This window comes from Schistocerca americana, chromosome 2 (genome assembly GCF_021461395.2).
Source record: "Schistocerca americana isolate TAMUIC-IGC-003095 chromosome 2, iqSchAmer2.1, whole genome shotgun sequence".
NCBI classification, from domain to species: Eukaryota; Metazoa; Arthropoda; class Insecta; order Orthoptera; family Acrididae; genus Schistocerca; species Schistocerca americana.
In genome coordinates, this window is record NC_060120.1 from 365,697,740 (window position 1) to 365,713,393 (window position 15,654).

At 44.5% G+C, this 15,654-nt stretch overlaps 1 protein-coding gene across 1 annotated transcript; it reads right to left on the reverse strand.

The window, feature by feature from the left end:
* Positions 1-1,705: 1,705 nt before the first annotated feature.
* On the reverse strand, positions 1,706-4,615 carry LOC124594889 (cuticle protein 18.6-like). Its single transcript, XM_047133362.1, has 2 exons — positions 4,576-4,615; positions 1,706-2,331 (listed from the first exon to the last, which is right to left on the reverse strand). The coding sequence occupies exons 1-2, from the start codon at positions 4,585-4,587 to the stop codon at positions 1,765-1,767; spliced, it is 579 nt and encodes a 192-aa protein (XP_046989318.1). The 5' UTR covers positions 4,588-4,615; the 3' UTR covers positions 1,706-1,764.
* Between the last annotated feature and the right edge of the window lie 11,039 nt (positions 4,616-15,654).

Here is a 15,654-nt window from a genome sequence, read left to right on the forward strand (position 1 = left end):
TGGATGGGAGTTTCAATTTCGACAGTGGTGCAGGAATTCGTCCTCACACGTTCAACTGTGTGCAGTGTGTGTCGTGAATGGTTGAATGAGGGTGTCACAGTCCACGACGGATGAACTTGAGGCCGTCCAGCCACCCTTGATGATCGTGGCCAGCGACATCTGAGACTGATCGTTAATAGTTACTAAGGCAGCAGAGCAACAAATCACGGCTCAATTCAGCACAGGACTTGCTACACACGTTTTCCAGTGGACAGTCCGTAGCAACATAGGTTCCATGGGATATGGTAGCCGGCGCCGCACATGGTTGCCACTGTTAACCCAATGTTACTGGGCACAACGGCTTGCTTTTGTTACCAGTCACCAGGGATGGGCACTGGAACAATGGCGTAACGTGATATGGTCGGACGAATCACGATTTCAACTGCATTGTGCTGACAGAGGGCACCATATGTGCTACACACCACGTGAATCGATGGATGTCGCCTGCCAAGAAGTTGTGGTCCAAGGTGGTTGTGTCTGTGTTATGGTCTGGGGTTCGTTTTTCTGGTACAGAATGGTCACCCTGGTTATTCTTGAAAGGTCTTTGGACAGTCCGCCATATGCTGGGCTGCTCGAGGACCATCTCTACTCATTTTTGGCCTTCAAACACCCTTACAGTTCTGCTGTGTTTCAAGATGATAATGCGCCGCCACATCGCTCCTATGTCACCTGGTAATGGTTCCAGGAACATGCAGGGGAGGTCCGAGACCGAGATGGCCACTCTGGAGCCCAGATTTGAACCCCATCGAGCATATCTGGGATGTAATTTAACGCAGGTTTTGTACCATGGATCCTGTACCAACAAACAGACCAGAGTTGACTGCCAGTCTGCAAACGATTTGGTGTTAGCTGTTTTCTAGGAATACCAGAAACTTGTAGACTCACTTCCAAGGCGCCCCACAGCAATCCTCAGGACCAGAGGAGGCCCCATGCGATGTTACGTGCCTGTCACGTAACATTTGCTAAGTCGGTGCGGTTATAACACACACACACACACACACACACACACACACACACACACACACACAATCACACACAACGCACGCAACGACCACATACACAAATAAGCAATAACACGAAAATCTGAGCAGATACACTTCCCTCTTAATTACAAATCGCCACCTCAAATATATGTCTACATAAATTTATTTATTTAAAAATTATATGTTTTTATATGATCTTCTAAAATTATATGTTCTCCTTAAATTTATATGTTTTTCCTAAAATTAATTGTTCTCATTATGTTCTAATTTTATTTCTAAATTCTTACTATATGTCTTACATGATAACTGCATAAATGTCTCTTGAATGTCAAAATAATTTAAACCCAATATTGTTCAAAAATGACAATATAAACTCTATATCTTACCGGAATAACAATGTTTGGCACAATTGCAAGCAATTGACACTCCAAAAAGCAAAAAATTGTATCGAACACCATCGGCCGAAAAAGAGCAACAGCAAGCTCTAAAAAGGCCCGCCCTCTCCATCAGGGCGGGAATGAAATGTGCCAAAAAAAAAAAAAAAAAAAAAAAATTGTAACTCAAATAGGTACATTTGGGTGACCTGTCATAATTTAACAAACGTTTAAAGTATTGGACTGGGAATGAAAATATTTAATAATGTAACAATAAATTGTTTAGATGAATATTATTTTGATGTTCATTAGTGGATACAAAATTTGTACAAAATGAGAATGAGAGGTTGGTTGGTCCATGTCAGTCGTTAACCATGGTAAGCACCGCCGTAGGCCAGGGCGGGGGCATAGGCGGCCCTAGCGAGGGGGGCGGCGTAGGCTGCCCTGGCGATGGGAGCGGCGTAAGCCCTGGCGGGAGCGGCGACGGCCACGGGGGCGTGGGCGACGGCCACGGGGGCGGCTACGGCGGGGTGGGCGCCGGCCTCCTTGTGCACGACGGCGTTGAAGCCGTTGACGGGGTCAGCCGTGTAGTCGACAACGCGGATGGAGCCATCGGGTTCGGCCAGGCTGTAGCTGCCCTGGACGACGTCTCCGCTGCGACTCTCGTGCTGGGCTTTCGAGTCTCCAGTGTGGGCGTCCTGCACGTTGTACGCGAAGCTGTACTGTGGGTGCGGGTCGTACTCGACGGCGGCGGGGGCAGCAGCGACAGCTGGGGCGTAGGCCCTGGCGACGGGGGCGGCGTAGCGGGCGATGGGGGCGGCGTAGGCGGGGGCGGCGTATCCTCGGGCAGCCAGAGGTGCACCGGGAGCGTAGACGGCGGGGGCGCCCAAGTAGCCGGCGCATGCGATGGCCGCCACCGCGGACAGAATGATCAACTGCAAAAGAAACAGAACACTGTTATCATTCCTCCCGTCATCAGAACCCTAATTAAACAATGCTACCTCTTTTATGCATGAGATATTCCACCCCATTGGTGTGGCCCAGCAGTGGCTATATACGATATTCCTGTGTGGAAATCTGAAGTCAAGAAAAATTTGGCAAATATCAAGCGGGGACTTTCACGTGTATGAAGAGCACCATTCGAAGCAAAAAAAGTAACACAGGGACATGGTCCTTTGATAAGCGCCAATGAGTAGTAGAAAATGTAACTTTAAGAAAATGTACGAATGCAGAGTCTTCTTTCAAAAGATATTATTCAATCTACATTGGTTGGGCTAATATACAACAACATACTACAATCTTTTATTAGTACAATAGTGAAGAACGTTCAGATAGTCGAACACTTACTTGTGAAAATACACACATCCACATTGAACTCGCAGTACTACACATTATATTAATCTATCCTAAATGTTTCTATATTGTCTCTACAGTAATGTAGTAAATATCGTGGCTTCTGAATCGTAGGAAAATCCATTGTTTCTTTGACAATAATCCTGACTCATGTACCCTGAAAATTTTTCACTAGATGATCTAATTATTGTGTTAAGATAATAACAAAAGTATGTCGTATGACACATTTCTGTGGTCCACTACCGTCCACTGTGCTCAATTCATCTGCATTACACTGAGATGGCAGAAGTCGTCGGATATCTCCTAATAGCGTGTCGGACCTCCTCTGGCCCGCCGGAGTCGCAGTGCAGCAACTCGGCGGGAATTCAACAAGTCGTTGGAAGTCCCCTGGAGAAATATTGAGCCATGCTGCCTCTATAGCCGTCCATAATTGCGAAAATGTTGCCGATGCAGGATTTTGTGAACGAACTGACCTCTCGATTACGTTCCATAAATGTTCGATGGGAATTGTGTCGGGCGATCTGGGTGGGTAAATTATTCACTCGAAATATCCATAATGTTCTTCAGACCAACCGCAAACAGTTGTGGCCCGGTGGCATGGCGCACTGTCGTTCATGAAAAATCCAAAGTTGTTTGGGAACAGGAAGTTCATGTATGGCTGGAAATGGTCTCCAAGCAGCCGAACATAACCATTTCCAGTCACTGTTCCATGTCAACACATCTCACACGATTATGGAGCCACCACCAGCTTGCACAGCGCCTTGTTGACAAATTTGGTCCGTGACTTCGTGGGGTCTGCGCCACACTCGAACCCTACCATCAGCTCTTGTCAACTGAAGTCGGAACTCATCTGACCAGGCCAAGATTTCCCAGGCGTCTAGGGTCCAACTGATGCGGTCACGAGCCCAGGAGAGGTGCTGCTGGCGATGTCGTACTGTTAGCAAAGCCACTGGCGTCGGCCGTCTGCGGCCATAGCCCATTAACGTCAAGTTTAGCTGCACTGTCCTAACGGATACGCTCGTCGTACGCCCCACATTGATTTCTGTTGTTTGTCTGTTAGCAATGACAACTCTAAGCAAACGCCGTCGCCCTCGGTCATTAAGTGAAGGCCGTCGGCCACGGCGTTGTCCGTGTTGAGAGGTAATGCGTGAAATTTGGTATTCTCGCCACACTCCTGGCAGTGTGGATCTCGGAATACTGAATTCTCAAACAATTTCCGAAATGGAATGCTGCATGCGTCTAGCCCCAACTATCAATCCGCGTTCGAAGTCTGTTAATTTCTTGTCGTGCGGCCATAATCACGTGGGTAGGCCTTTGATATGAATCACCTGAGTACAGTGCGCGGCTCGTGGTCTTGCGGTAGCGTTCTCGCTTCCCGCGCAGGGGGTCCCGGGTTCGATTCACGACGGGGTCAAGGATTTTCTCTGCCTCGAGATGACTGGCTCTTGTGTGTCTTTCATCATCATTTCATCCTCATTCACTCGCAAGTCGCCGTAGTGGCGTTAAAGAACTTGTGGAGTGGCGGCCGAAACGCCCCGCGAGGGGTCTCCCGGCCACCAATACCATACGCTCATTATGACCTGAGTACAAATGACAGTTCCGCCAATGCACTGCCCTTTTGTACCTTGTGTACGCGATACTATCGCCATCAGTACTCATATCACTGTCTCATGACTTTTGTCACCTCTCTGTGTATGTGCTGGTTAGATTCCTTTGTCCTTGTTATGAGATACGAGAGGTGAAAGTAAGCTCTACACATAGCTCCGCTAAAGACGTCGGTACGATGACAAGCGGACGCGGGAGTGCGCTGCTGCCGGTTGCCTCATCTTGCACGCCATGCTGTTGCTGTTGCTGTTTGCTGCTACGTTCCGCTGCTGTGTGCCTGCTTGGGCGGCGGTCACAGCTTATATAGCCACGGCCGAAGCCGCCTGGTCCCCCCTCGGGCGCAAAATTTTTGCCATTCACCGCACAAAACCTGACCCCTGTCGCGCTTGTCGCGCGCATACTTTCTACTTTACAAATCGTTAATGGCGAATATGAGGTTGAATAAAGTGCAGATTAGCTGTAGTGCTCACTTTTCACTTTTGAATTATACAACGAAATGTTCTTTACTTATTACTCAAAATGTGCGAGAACAAAATAAAAAAAAAGTACGCTGATTTGCAAAACTTAAGAACGAAAGTACGAGGGGCGTTTGAAAAAGTCGTGCAAAAATAAAAACTACTTACGTGTTTGGGGTAAACCTTTTTTATTTTTCGGCATAGTCTCCTTTTAGACTTATACACTTCGTCCAACGCTGTTCTAATTTGTTGATCTCTTCCAAATAATAGGAATTGTCCAAGTCTGCAAAACAGCTACTAGTTGCTGCACCTCCTCATTTGAATAAAATCTTTGTCCCACCAGCCATTTCTTCAAATTGGGGAACAAACAGTAGTCTGAGGGAGCCAAGTCGGGAGAATTGGGGGGGGGGGGGGGGGGAGGATGTGAAACGACTTGGAATCCTATTTCCATTAATTTTGCGACCACAACTGCTGAGATGTGCGCTGGTGCGTTGTCATGATGGAAAAGAACTTTTTGCGGTCCAATCGCCGGCGCTTTTCTTGTAGCTCGGTTTTCAAACGCGCCCAATAACGATGAATAATATGCACCTGAAATAGTTTTATCCTTTTCCAGATAGTCGATGAGGATTATCCCTTGCGAATCCCAAAAGACAGTCGCCATAACCTTTCCGGTCGAAGCAATGGTCTACGCCCTTTTTTGGTGCAGATTCTCCCTTGGTAACCCATTGTTTAGATTGTTCTTTGGCCTCAGGAGTATAATACTATATCCATGTTTCATCCACAGTGACGAAACGACGCTTAAAGTCCTGCGGATTCTTCGTGAACAGCTGCAAACCATCCTTGCAACACTTCACACCATTCCGTTTTTGGTCAAGCGTGAGCAGTCGACAAAATATTATGTACCCGTTCATTCGAGATGCCCACAGCACCTTAACTCTTCTATCATCCATCACCATATCATAGATTTTACCAATGATTTCTAGAGTTGTAACCTCCACAGGGCGTCCAGAGCGTTCAGCACCACTTGCACCCAAATGGCCACTCAGAAAATTTTGAAACCACTTATAAACTGTTGTAATCGAAGGTGCAGGGTACCCGTAATGTTTATCAAGCTTCTCTTTAGTCTCCTGAGGCGTTTTGCCTTTCATGAAGTAATGTTTAATCACCATACGAAATTTTTTTTCGTCCATTTTTGACAACCACTTGACTTCCTTGATTCACACGAATGCCAAACGCAAAGAAATAGACCAATATGGCTGAAACTTAGTGTGCGTTCTTTCCAAAGATGCTACTAACTAAAAATGACCTCGATACGCGCCGGTAGTGCCATCTGTCGGACTTTGCACTGACTTTTCAAACGCCCCTCGTAACTTTGGCATTTTGTGTCATAGCCTAGCAACATAGCGCCATAAATCTTGGATCACAGATTGAAGGGACTGTTGCAGTATGGTATCGAAGGTAAGTGAAAGAAATACCCAGTGAGACAAACAGAAACACTACTTTTATTCAAAGAAAACAATTGCACAGAAGTCGCCGCGATTTATGATGGATTTCTGGACATTACAAAAGGCGAGACAAAGTTCTTAATACTGTGTGTGATCACCATGAACTTCAGCGCATGCTCTACAACGTGCTCCCGTACTGTCCACAAGGTTGGTAAGGGGTTCTTGTCGTGCTGAACATACACTAATACGGTGACATGTTGGAACACATTATGTACCCAGGACTATTGCGGAACATGATCGCTTTGGTGGTCCAGGCATATGGGACTTAACATCTGAGGTCATCAATCCCCTAGACTTGTTGTTGTTGTGGTCTTCAGTCCTGAGACTGTTTTGATACAGCTCTCCATGCTACTCTATACTGTGCAAGCTTCTTCATCTCCCAATACGTACTGCATCCTACATCCTTCTGAATCTGCTTAGTGTATTCATCTCTTGGTCTCCCTCTACGATTTTTACCCTCCACGCTGCCCTCCAATACCAAATTGGTGATCCCCTGACGCCTCAGAACATGTCCTACCAACCGATCCCTTCTTCTTGTCAAGTTGTGCCACAAACTCCTCTTCTCCCCAATCCTATTCAATACTTCCTCATTAGTTACGTGATCTACCCATCTAATCTTCAGCATTCTTCTGTAGCACCACATTTCAAAGGCTTCTATTCTCTTCTTGTCCAAACTATTTATCGTCCATGTTTCACTTCCATACATGGCTACACTCCATACAAATACTTTCAGAAAAGACTTCCTGACACTTAAATCTATACTCGATGTTAACAAATTTCTCTTCTACAGAAACGGTTTCCTTGCTATAGCCAGTCTACATTTTATATCCTCTATACTTCGACCATCATTAGTTATTTTGCTCCCCAAATAGCAAAACTCCTTTACTACTTTAAGTGTCTCATTTCCTAATCTAATTCCCTCAGCATCGCCCGACTTAATTCGACTACATTCCATTATCCTCGTTTTGCTTTTGTTGGTGTTCATCTTATATCCTCCCTTCAAGACACTGTCCATTCCGTTCAACTGCTCTTCCAAGTCCTTTGCTGTCTCTGACAGAATTACAATGTCATCGGCGAACCTCAAAGTTTTTATTTCTTCTCCATGGATTTTAATACCTACTCCGAATTTTTCTTTTGTTTCCATTATTGCTTGCTCAATATACAGATTGAATAACATCGGGGAGAGGCTACAACCCTGTCTTACTCCCTTCCCAACCACTGCTTCTCTTTCATGTCCCTCGACTCTTATAACTGCCATCTGGTTTCTGTACAAATTGTAAATAGCATTTCGCTCCCTGTATTTTACTCCTGCCACCTTCAGAATTCGAAAGAGAATATTCCAGCCAACATTGTCTAAAGCTTTCTCTTAGTCTACAAATGCTAGAAAGGTAGGTTTGCCTTTCCTTCATCTAGCTTCTAAGATAAGTCGTAGGGTCAGTATTGCCTCACGTGTTCCCATATTTCTACGGAATCCTAACTGATCTTCCCCGAGGTCGGCTTCTACCAGACTTAGAACTACTTAAACTTTACTAACCTAAGGACATCACACACATCCATGCCCGAGGCAGGATTCGACCCTGTGACGGTAGCAGCAGCGCGGTTGCGGACTGAAGAGCCTAGAACCGCTCGGCCACAGCGGCCGGCTGTTGTGGTGTGAGGAAGCGTAATGTTAGAAGGGCGTACTGATCCCCAAATCTTTGAACACCGTAAACGTTAGTATGACACTGTACACCTTCCCCATGTGGGCCTTTTCAGGAATGCGTTCGGCCCGGATTTCGTTTCTATGGATGAAAACGCGCGAGCGTCTCGAAGGAGCTCGAGAAGACATTGGACGAGTGGGCTGACCTATCCGTCCGCCGACTTCAGTCGCATCGAGAGCGTGTGGGATGCATTGGGAAGACACAGTGCAGCACGTCCACACGCACCAGTGACCATCCAGCAGGTGTGGATGGTCCGACCCCGGAACGCCGTACCTACTAACATAGGAACTTCCTATCAACAGCGTGTCAGGCGTATGAGTACGCAGCAGAGCATGAACTGAAGTCTATAGTGATCGCACACCCTATTAATAACCGTGTTCCGCCTTTTTTTATGTCCAGGGGCATATCATAAATCGCGTTGGCAGTATAATTATTGCCTTTGAATAAAAGTATGATTTATCGTCGTCTCATTGCGTATTCCTTTCTGTCATCTTCTGTACTATACTGTAGCAGTTTTTCCTATGTGTGGTCCATATTTCATGGAACTATGTGATACATCATGCGGAAGTTACTTTCGTCCTTGTTTTTCACACCAATGTAATTGTACGCTTCACATCTTTTTTCCGTTATTTGTTCAAGTTCTGAAACATGACTGTAAGCAAACAGCATTTATTACGTATGAGTGTATCTAAGCTTATATATCTGCGACACTGTAAAAGTTTCCTGCCGTTCCACACAAACAAGTGCAAAACGTGTGCCCTATCTGCCAGCATCTAGTGTCATCCCACTTGAAAGTGTGAGATGTTTGAACTGTTTGCAAATCGTACACTATAATTGACGCGGGACGGGGGTACCAGTCGGGTATTCACACTGTTGGATGTGGGAAACCGCCTAAAACCCACCTCCAGGCTGGTCGACACACCGACCCTCGTCGTTAGTCTGTCGATCAGATTCGATCCGGGGCCTGAATGCCTTTCTCAGTCACGGGAGGGGCGTTCCGTTCAACCACGCGCGGCTATCCGAACAAGTCCGTTTTGAAACTTCGACATGATAACAAATTTCTGTTTCCAAAACACTGTGTCACGTTGACCTTATTTCTAGCACCCTAAGTGGAATATGTAGCCCTGTTACGAGGGGTAGTCATATAGCTTTGCCAATGGCCTTGCCGCAGTGGTAACATCGGTTCCCGTCAGATCACAGAAGTTAAGGAGACTGTCGGGCTGGGCTAGCACTTAGGTGGGTGACCATCCAGTCTGCTCGGCGCTGTTGGCAAGTGTGGTGCACTCAGCCCTTGTGAGGCAAACTGAGGAGCTACTTGACTCAGAAGTAGCGGCTCCGGTCTCGTAAACTGACATGCGACCGGGAGAGCGGTGTGCTGGCGACATGCCCCTCCATATCTGCATCCAGTGGCACCTCAGGGCGACACGGCGGCGGGTCGGACCGTTGGGCCTTCAGAGCTTGTTCGGGCGCAGTGTATTCTCTAGTCATATAGTTTTAATTATAACCTCGAAAAAATCAATTGTAAGTATGAAACATAGTTTTAGCCCTTCTCTACATATTCACCTGTCGAAGTAACACATTCTCCCCAACTATGAATAGCTTTGAGGAGTCTTTGATTATAGAAGGGTGCGTATTGGCTGTTTAGGAAACGACACACCTCGTATGATATTTCAGTGCCATTGCAGTGTTCAGAATTACGGTGCAATGTTCTTTCGGACATACATGTTCAAAGGAACACGCACTGCGGCGACTACAGCCGTTATGAAATATGTGCAATGTATTTGCGGGTGCGAATACGGACAACCATAATGGAATGGCGACAGTGAAAATTTGTGCCGGACCAGGACTCGAACCCGGATTTCCTTGCTTATCACGGTATACCGTGACGTCCGTTGTGTTGTTGTATTGTAAGGTGCCACGTATACCATTTGTATATGTATACTTACTTGTATGTCGTCGTTGTCGTCTCTTCTTTCCCTCGTCGATATCAGAGAAATGTTTATGTTAGCGTTTACCTATTTGTTGTTCAAATTGGTTCAAATGGCTTCGAGCACTATGGGACTTAACTTCTGAGGTCACCAGTCCCCTAGAACTTAGAACTACTTAAACCTACCTAACCTAAGGACATCACATACATCATGCCCGAGGCAGGATTCGAACCTGCGACCGTAGCGGTCGCGCGGTTCCAGACTGTAGCGCCTAGAACCGCTCGGCCACTCCGGCCGGCATCTCTTTGTTGTCGACAACACACAACTACACGGCCACGGTATCACCTGATTCCGGAATAGCTAGCTTAATATAGTATAAAGATAGTGGGTTTCGATGCTGCGTTATTTAAGTGTGGTATTATTCTTCACTTAACCTTTGAGACTTTAAGAACCAGCTACTCTTGATCAGGCCCAAAACTCAACTTGTAACGAGAGCACTTACGATCAGTCTCTCATAACATTAATAGTACGTAAGGCTCTACACCACTATAAGAAAATATCACTGATCATGAAATAACAAAACATACGAATAAACTTCTTTATATTTTTCCTTTTATTCAATCAGATTCTTTCAAATGTTTATTTCGCGCCCACAAATCATCCACACCTCAATGTAGAGTGTAAACGTATGCATGAAAAATTGTACACTGTTTTTGCTGATAATCACGGATGAGCTTTTGGGTTGCTACGCTACTTCGATCAACATGATTTATATTGGATTTTGAAAATGATCTTTCTATTCAAACTTACGTCCTCCACAGTGGCTCATCAAATATTCTACCCTTTCGAGATAATTAAGAATTCGTGTAAATCGTATTTTCGCGAGTTTAAAACAAACCATAGGCGGCGCGAAAGCAGTCTTGATACCGCGACACACTCGCGACGCTTACTATCCTGTCACGAAATTGACCTGAAAACTTCTGCAACCAATTTCAGGGTCATAATTCGCCCTACACGATTCTGTGCAATTGAACTTCGTCCAATCAGTTATTTCTGGAATCGTAATCAGTGATCCATAAACGCCCAATTAACAGAATTTTTTTCTAAGAGTAAACGAATGATGTCACGTCATCTACATAGTTATTAAAATATTATTCCAAATGATTTCAAACATTTATCGTCATTATATTTTAACGGTAATCAGAAAAAAAATGTTTCATTATCGGAAACTAACACATAACAGATCGCAAATCGCACGTAACCAAATGACAGCTTTGCATTGCTTCGGGACTTAATCACGCAAAACTGTATAAAGAAATCCCCCAAATCTTAGTTTGTCCATACCAACTGACAGATACAAGTAAGATATTCAAGACCTCATAGATCAATCCCAGCCTGTAATGTTATACGGCCCTCTAATGTTATAACGGGACTCTTGATAACCGGGAAGTCGGGATTCGAGGCCCGATCCGGCACAAATTTCCATTGTCGTCATTCCATTATACAGCTGATGGTTGTCCATCAGTTCTTCACCTGAGAAAAGAGACAGAAGTCACTTGCTGCCATGTCGCGATAATATGGGGGACTGAAAAAAAAAAAAAAACAGAACACGTGACCGAGTGCGGTGGAAAAGAGGATGAGCTGTGACGTTGTCGTGGAGCAAAATTAACTCCTTCGGCATCTTCCTGAGACTCCATAGTTTTAACAGTTCTCCATGCCTTCGAAGGAGATTTCGACAGAATGCTCCTGTGACGATTTGCCCCTCACTCGCGCAGTCTGTTCGCAGCACACTACGGAAGTCCCAAAATACACTCAGTGACAATATCAATTTTCCCGATGATGGTTGAGCCTTGGCCTTTCTCAGCTGCGGTGAATGAAGTTTCCACGGCGCATTTTGCTCCTTTGTCTCGGTATCATGGTGATACACTCGAAACTCATCCATGGTGAATAGGTGATTCTGCATCGGTCTGACACAGTTGCAGCATTTCCGCTCAATACTGCGGCGCTGAGGGCTTTTTGAATGGATGAGAGCGGTTCGCAACCTAGCGAGCTGCAACCCTTCTCATGCGCAAGATGTTTAAAACTGTTTCCCGACAGATCTTCACGTTTTCCACCATCGCCTGGACTGCGATACGCTAGACTTCGAGCACGAGGACCTCCACTTCTCCTGCGGTTCTTCAGAGAGACGTGGTCTCACACTTCGTTCTTCGTCATACAGACTTGTCTGACCACGTTGGAAGTGTCTGCACCATCCAACCACGCACATAATGGTTCGTTGTTCCCTTACATTTCCACCAACTCAGTACAGACTGTTCAATTTCTTGAAACTATGTATCTTTGTGAATAATGCAATCCAACAGCACAAAACGGAATAATACTAGCTACGTGAAGAGTTATACAAGGGCTGACGATTTTTAGGTCTTTCCAAAACTGCTGACGGGCAGCGTGTGTTTCCTTAGAAATTCAGTAATAAATATCTGATAGATAGCCCTGTTACTTCGTCTCTGAGCACTTGGTCCGACACAAGAAAAGTTAGACTGTTGTGATTTACATATGCCATGTTCATGGATTTAAGAGGAACTTTGCAGACCAAAAAGAGCTTTATATAAAAAGTCATTTCCTTTGAATAAATTCCCATGGTATAGAGTCTCATAATCTTATGTTTTACTGAGTATCACATTATCCAGCTGTACTTAATATGTGTGCTCCTACATTGCTGTTCACTCCGCACGCTCATGGGCTACCAGTATGTTCCAATACACTGCACATAAGAACGGGAATTTTCCGGGCTCATGCCTCGGCTTGTATTGGCAATGGAAAGGTAGGATCAACTGCTTTGGACAGCTCTTGGGTTAGGGACCATTTGCATACCTGGCAGAACAATCGTCTTACTGTAACTGTCCTACAGCACAGAGCCAATTTTTGAATATTGTACAGTTTCTCCACTTTAGGCAAAATGAGCAAATCGGTTGGTTCCTTTTGCTTTAGAGGTGGCCTTTGACGCGCCTTTAAGGGGCTTATGGAGGCAACGTTTAATTCATGGGCGGTTCATGACAAAATTCGGAAAAAAACGTATATCGTCATTTTTTCGCCGTTAGCAGCAGATATCTAAATAACTAACAGCAGAAAATTGCTCAAAGTTTAACGGTGTATTCTATAGGAATTTATCTAGAACTACCGTCTTGCCATTTTCAAAAATCTACATCCGCTATCAGGTAAAACATCAAAACATGGTTTTTGGGTAACAATCACGAGCCTCGAATTTTAAGACGTCTGAACACAGCAAATGGCTGCAGTCTTTCCAATATATTACTAAGATTCCGATCTCGAACGAAATTGAGAATTTTCTTGATATATTTACCCGTGTCCGAGATACAGATGTTAAAAGTTATCCTTCTTGTACACGTAAAATACACACCTAAAATATGATGTGAGCCGAAATCGTAGTTTATAAAGTGACGTAACACAGAGAAATATGTTTTAAAGTGTCTCCTTACTATCCCATGTTGTAGTACTGAAGTTCATGCAAAATTTGGTGTGCACATAAAATACCGTCTTAGGTGTAAAATTAGTTTTCTGTTATTTCAGTTGTTCACAAGTAAGCCATCAAAATTTCAACTGACGCACAAAGTTATTTCACATGAGTGACATGAAGGAAACGAAGGGAACCAGCGGAAAATGCTCCTGTCGGAACACAAAACGGCGAATATGCTCCGGTTTAAAAGACTCTGACTGAAAAGTGGGTACCAGCTCCCTCGTTCTACCTTCCTCAGTACCTTTAAAAATGTTCCCAAAAATTAATTATTTACCATCTTTACCTTGATTGCATGAAGACTTCTGCTTTCACGTTCAACAATACTGATATACCTAAATTAATCTAACTCTTGGTGGCTTCACACAGCACACCACAAAAACTGCCTGCTCCATCGTCCTTTCCCTAACAGACAGCTACCTACAACTGTGCGCCAAGCGCTCTCTTACACCAACACTAGCAATATCTCTGGGTCTGTGATATAAAGCCTATCAAAGACACACATCTTTTATAAAAATCATATTCGGGTGCCACATACAAATGTGCCCCAGTACACTCCTTTCAACATGATTAAAGTCCCGTCTGTAATTCGTTTCCCGCCAAATCCTCTTAAACAAGTCTTGAAGTATGGTGGCAACTGCTCGTGTTATCCATGGTCGCATTTCGTCGATGTTTTCCTGAAGTGAAGGAGGAAGCACTCTGTTTTTAATGTAATCCCATACACAGAAGTTCACTGGTGTTAAATCAAGTGATTTTGGTGGCAACGTCCACTCCAAGTCTGAACTTTCCTACCGAGATACGCGACGACTTCATGATGATAATGTGGTGGCGTGCCATCTTGCTGAAAAATAAATTATTTGCCAGTATCGTGCTGTAATTGAGAGGCATTAGATAATGTTCAAGCATGTCCAGGTACGATATGCCAGCTACAACTGACCCAGCAAAAAGAAAGGGCCGTAGATCATTTGTCTTAGAGAAGTCCCGTACATATTCGATTACGTATCGTGGTTTCTGCTCACCCCATATCAAAAAACTATACCGATTCGCTTTACCATCGGAATGGAAGGTGGCTTCGTGACTAAACACAATTTTGTTAAGAAAATCGTCTGCAGTCTGCATTTTATTAAACACCTCTACACAAAACTCAGCTCGTTTTTCTTTGCCACTTTCTCTTAAAGCTTGAAACAGTTTTAATGACAAGCGTTTCCATCTACGTCTACATTTACCTAGATACTCTGCAAATCACACTTAAATGCATGCTAGAGGTTTCGTTGAAACACCTTCACAAATCTTTATTATTCCAATCTTGTATAGCGCGCAGAAAGAACGAACACCTATATCTTTCCGTGAGAGCTCTGATTTCCCTTATTTTATCATGGTGATCGTTTCTCCCTATGTAGGTCGGTGTCAACAAAATATTTTCGCATTCGAAGGAGACAGTTGGTTACTGGAATTTCTTGAGAAGATTCTGCCGCAAAGAAAAACGCCTTTGTTTTAATGATGTCCACCCCAAATCCTGTATCATTTCTGTGACACTCTCTCCCATATTTCGCGATAATACGAAACGTGCTGCCTTTCTTTGAACTTTTTCGATGTACTCCGTCAGTCCTACCTGGTAAGGATCCCACACTGCGCAGCAGTATTCTCAAAGAGGACGGGCAAGCTAGTGTAGGCAGTCCACTTAGTACATCTGTTACATTTTCTAAGTGTCCTGACAATAAAACACAGTCTTTGGTTAGCCTTCTCCACGACATTTTCTATGTATTCCTTCAGATTTAAGTTGTTCATAATTGTAATTCCTAGGCATTTAGTTGAATTTACATCCTTCAGATTTGACTGTTTTATCGTGTAGCCGAAGTTTAACGCATTCCTTTTAGCACTCATGTAGATGAACTCACAATCGTAATTTAGGGTCAATTGCCCATTTTCGCACCAGACAGATATCTTTTCTAAATCGTTTTGCAATTTGTTTTGATCTTCTGATGACTTTACTAGTCGATAGACGCCAGCGTCATCTGCAAACAACCTAAGATGGCTGCTCAGATTGGCTCCTAAGTCGTTTAATAGATAAGGGACAACAAAGAGCCTACAACACTGCCTTGGGGAACGCCAGAAATCACTTCTGTTTTACTCGACGACTTTCCGTCAATTACTACGAACTGTGTGACCTCTCTGACATG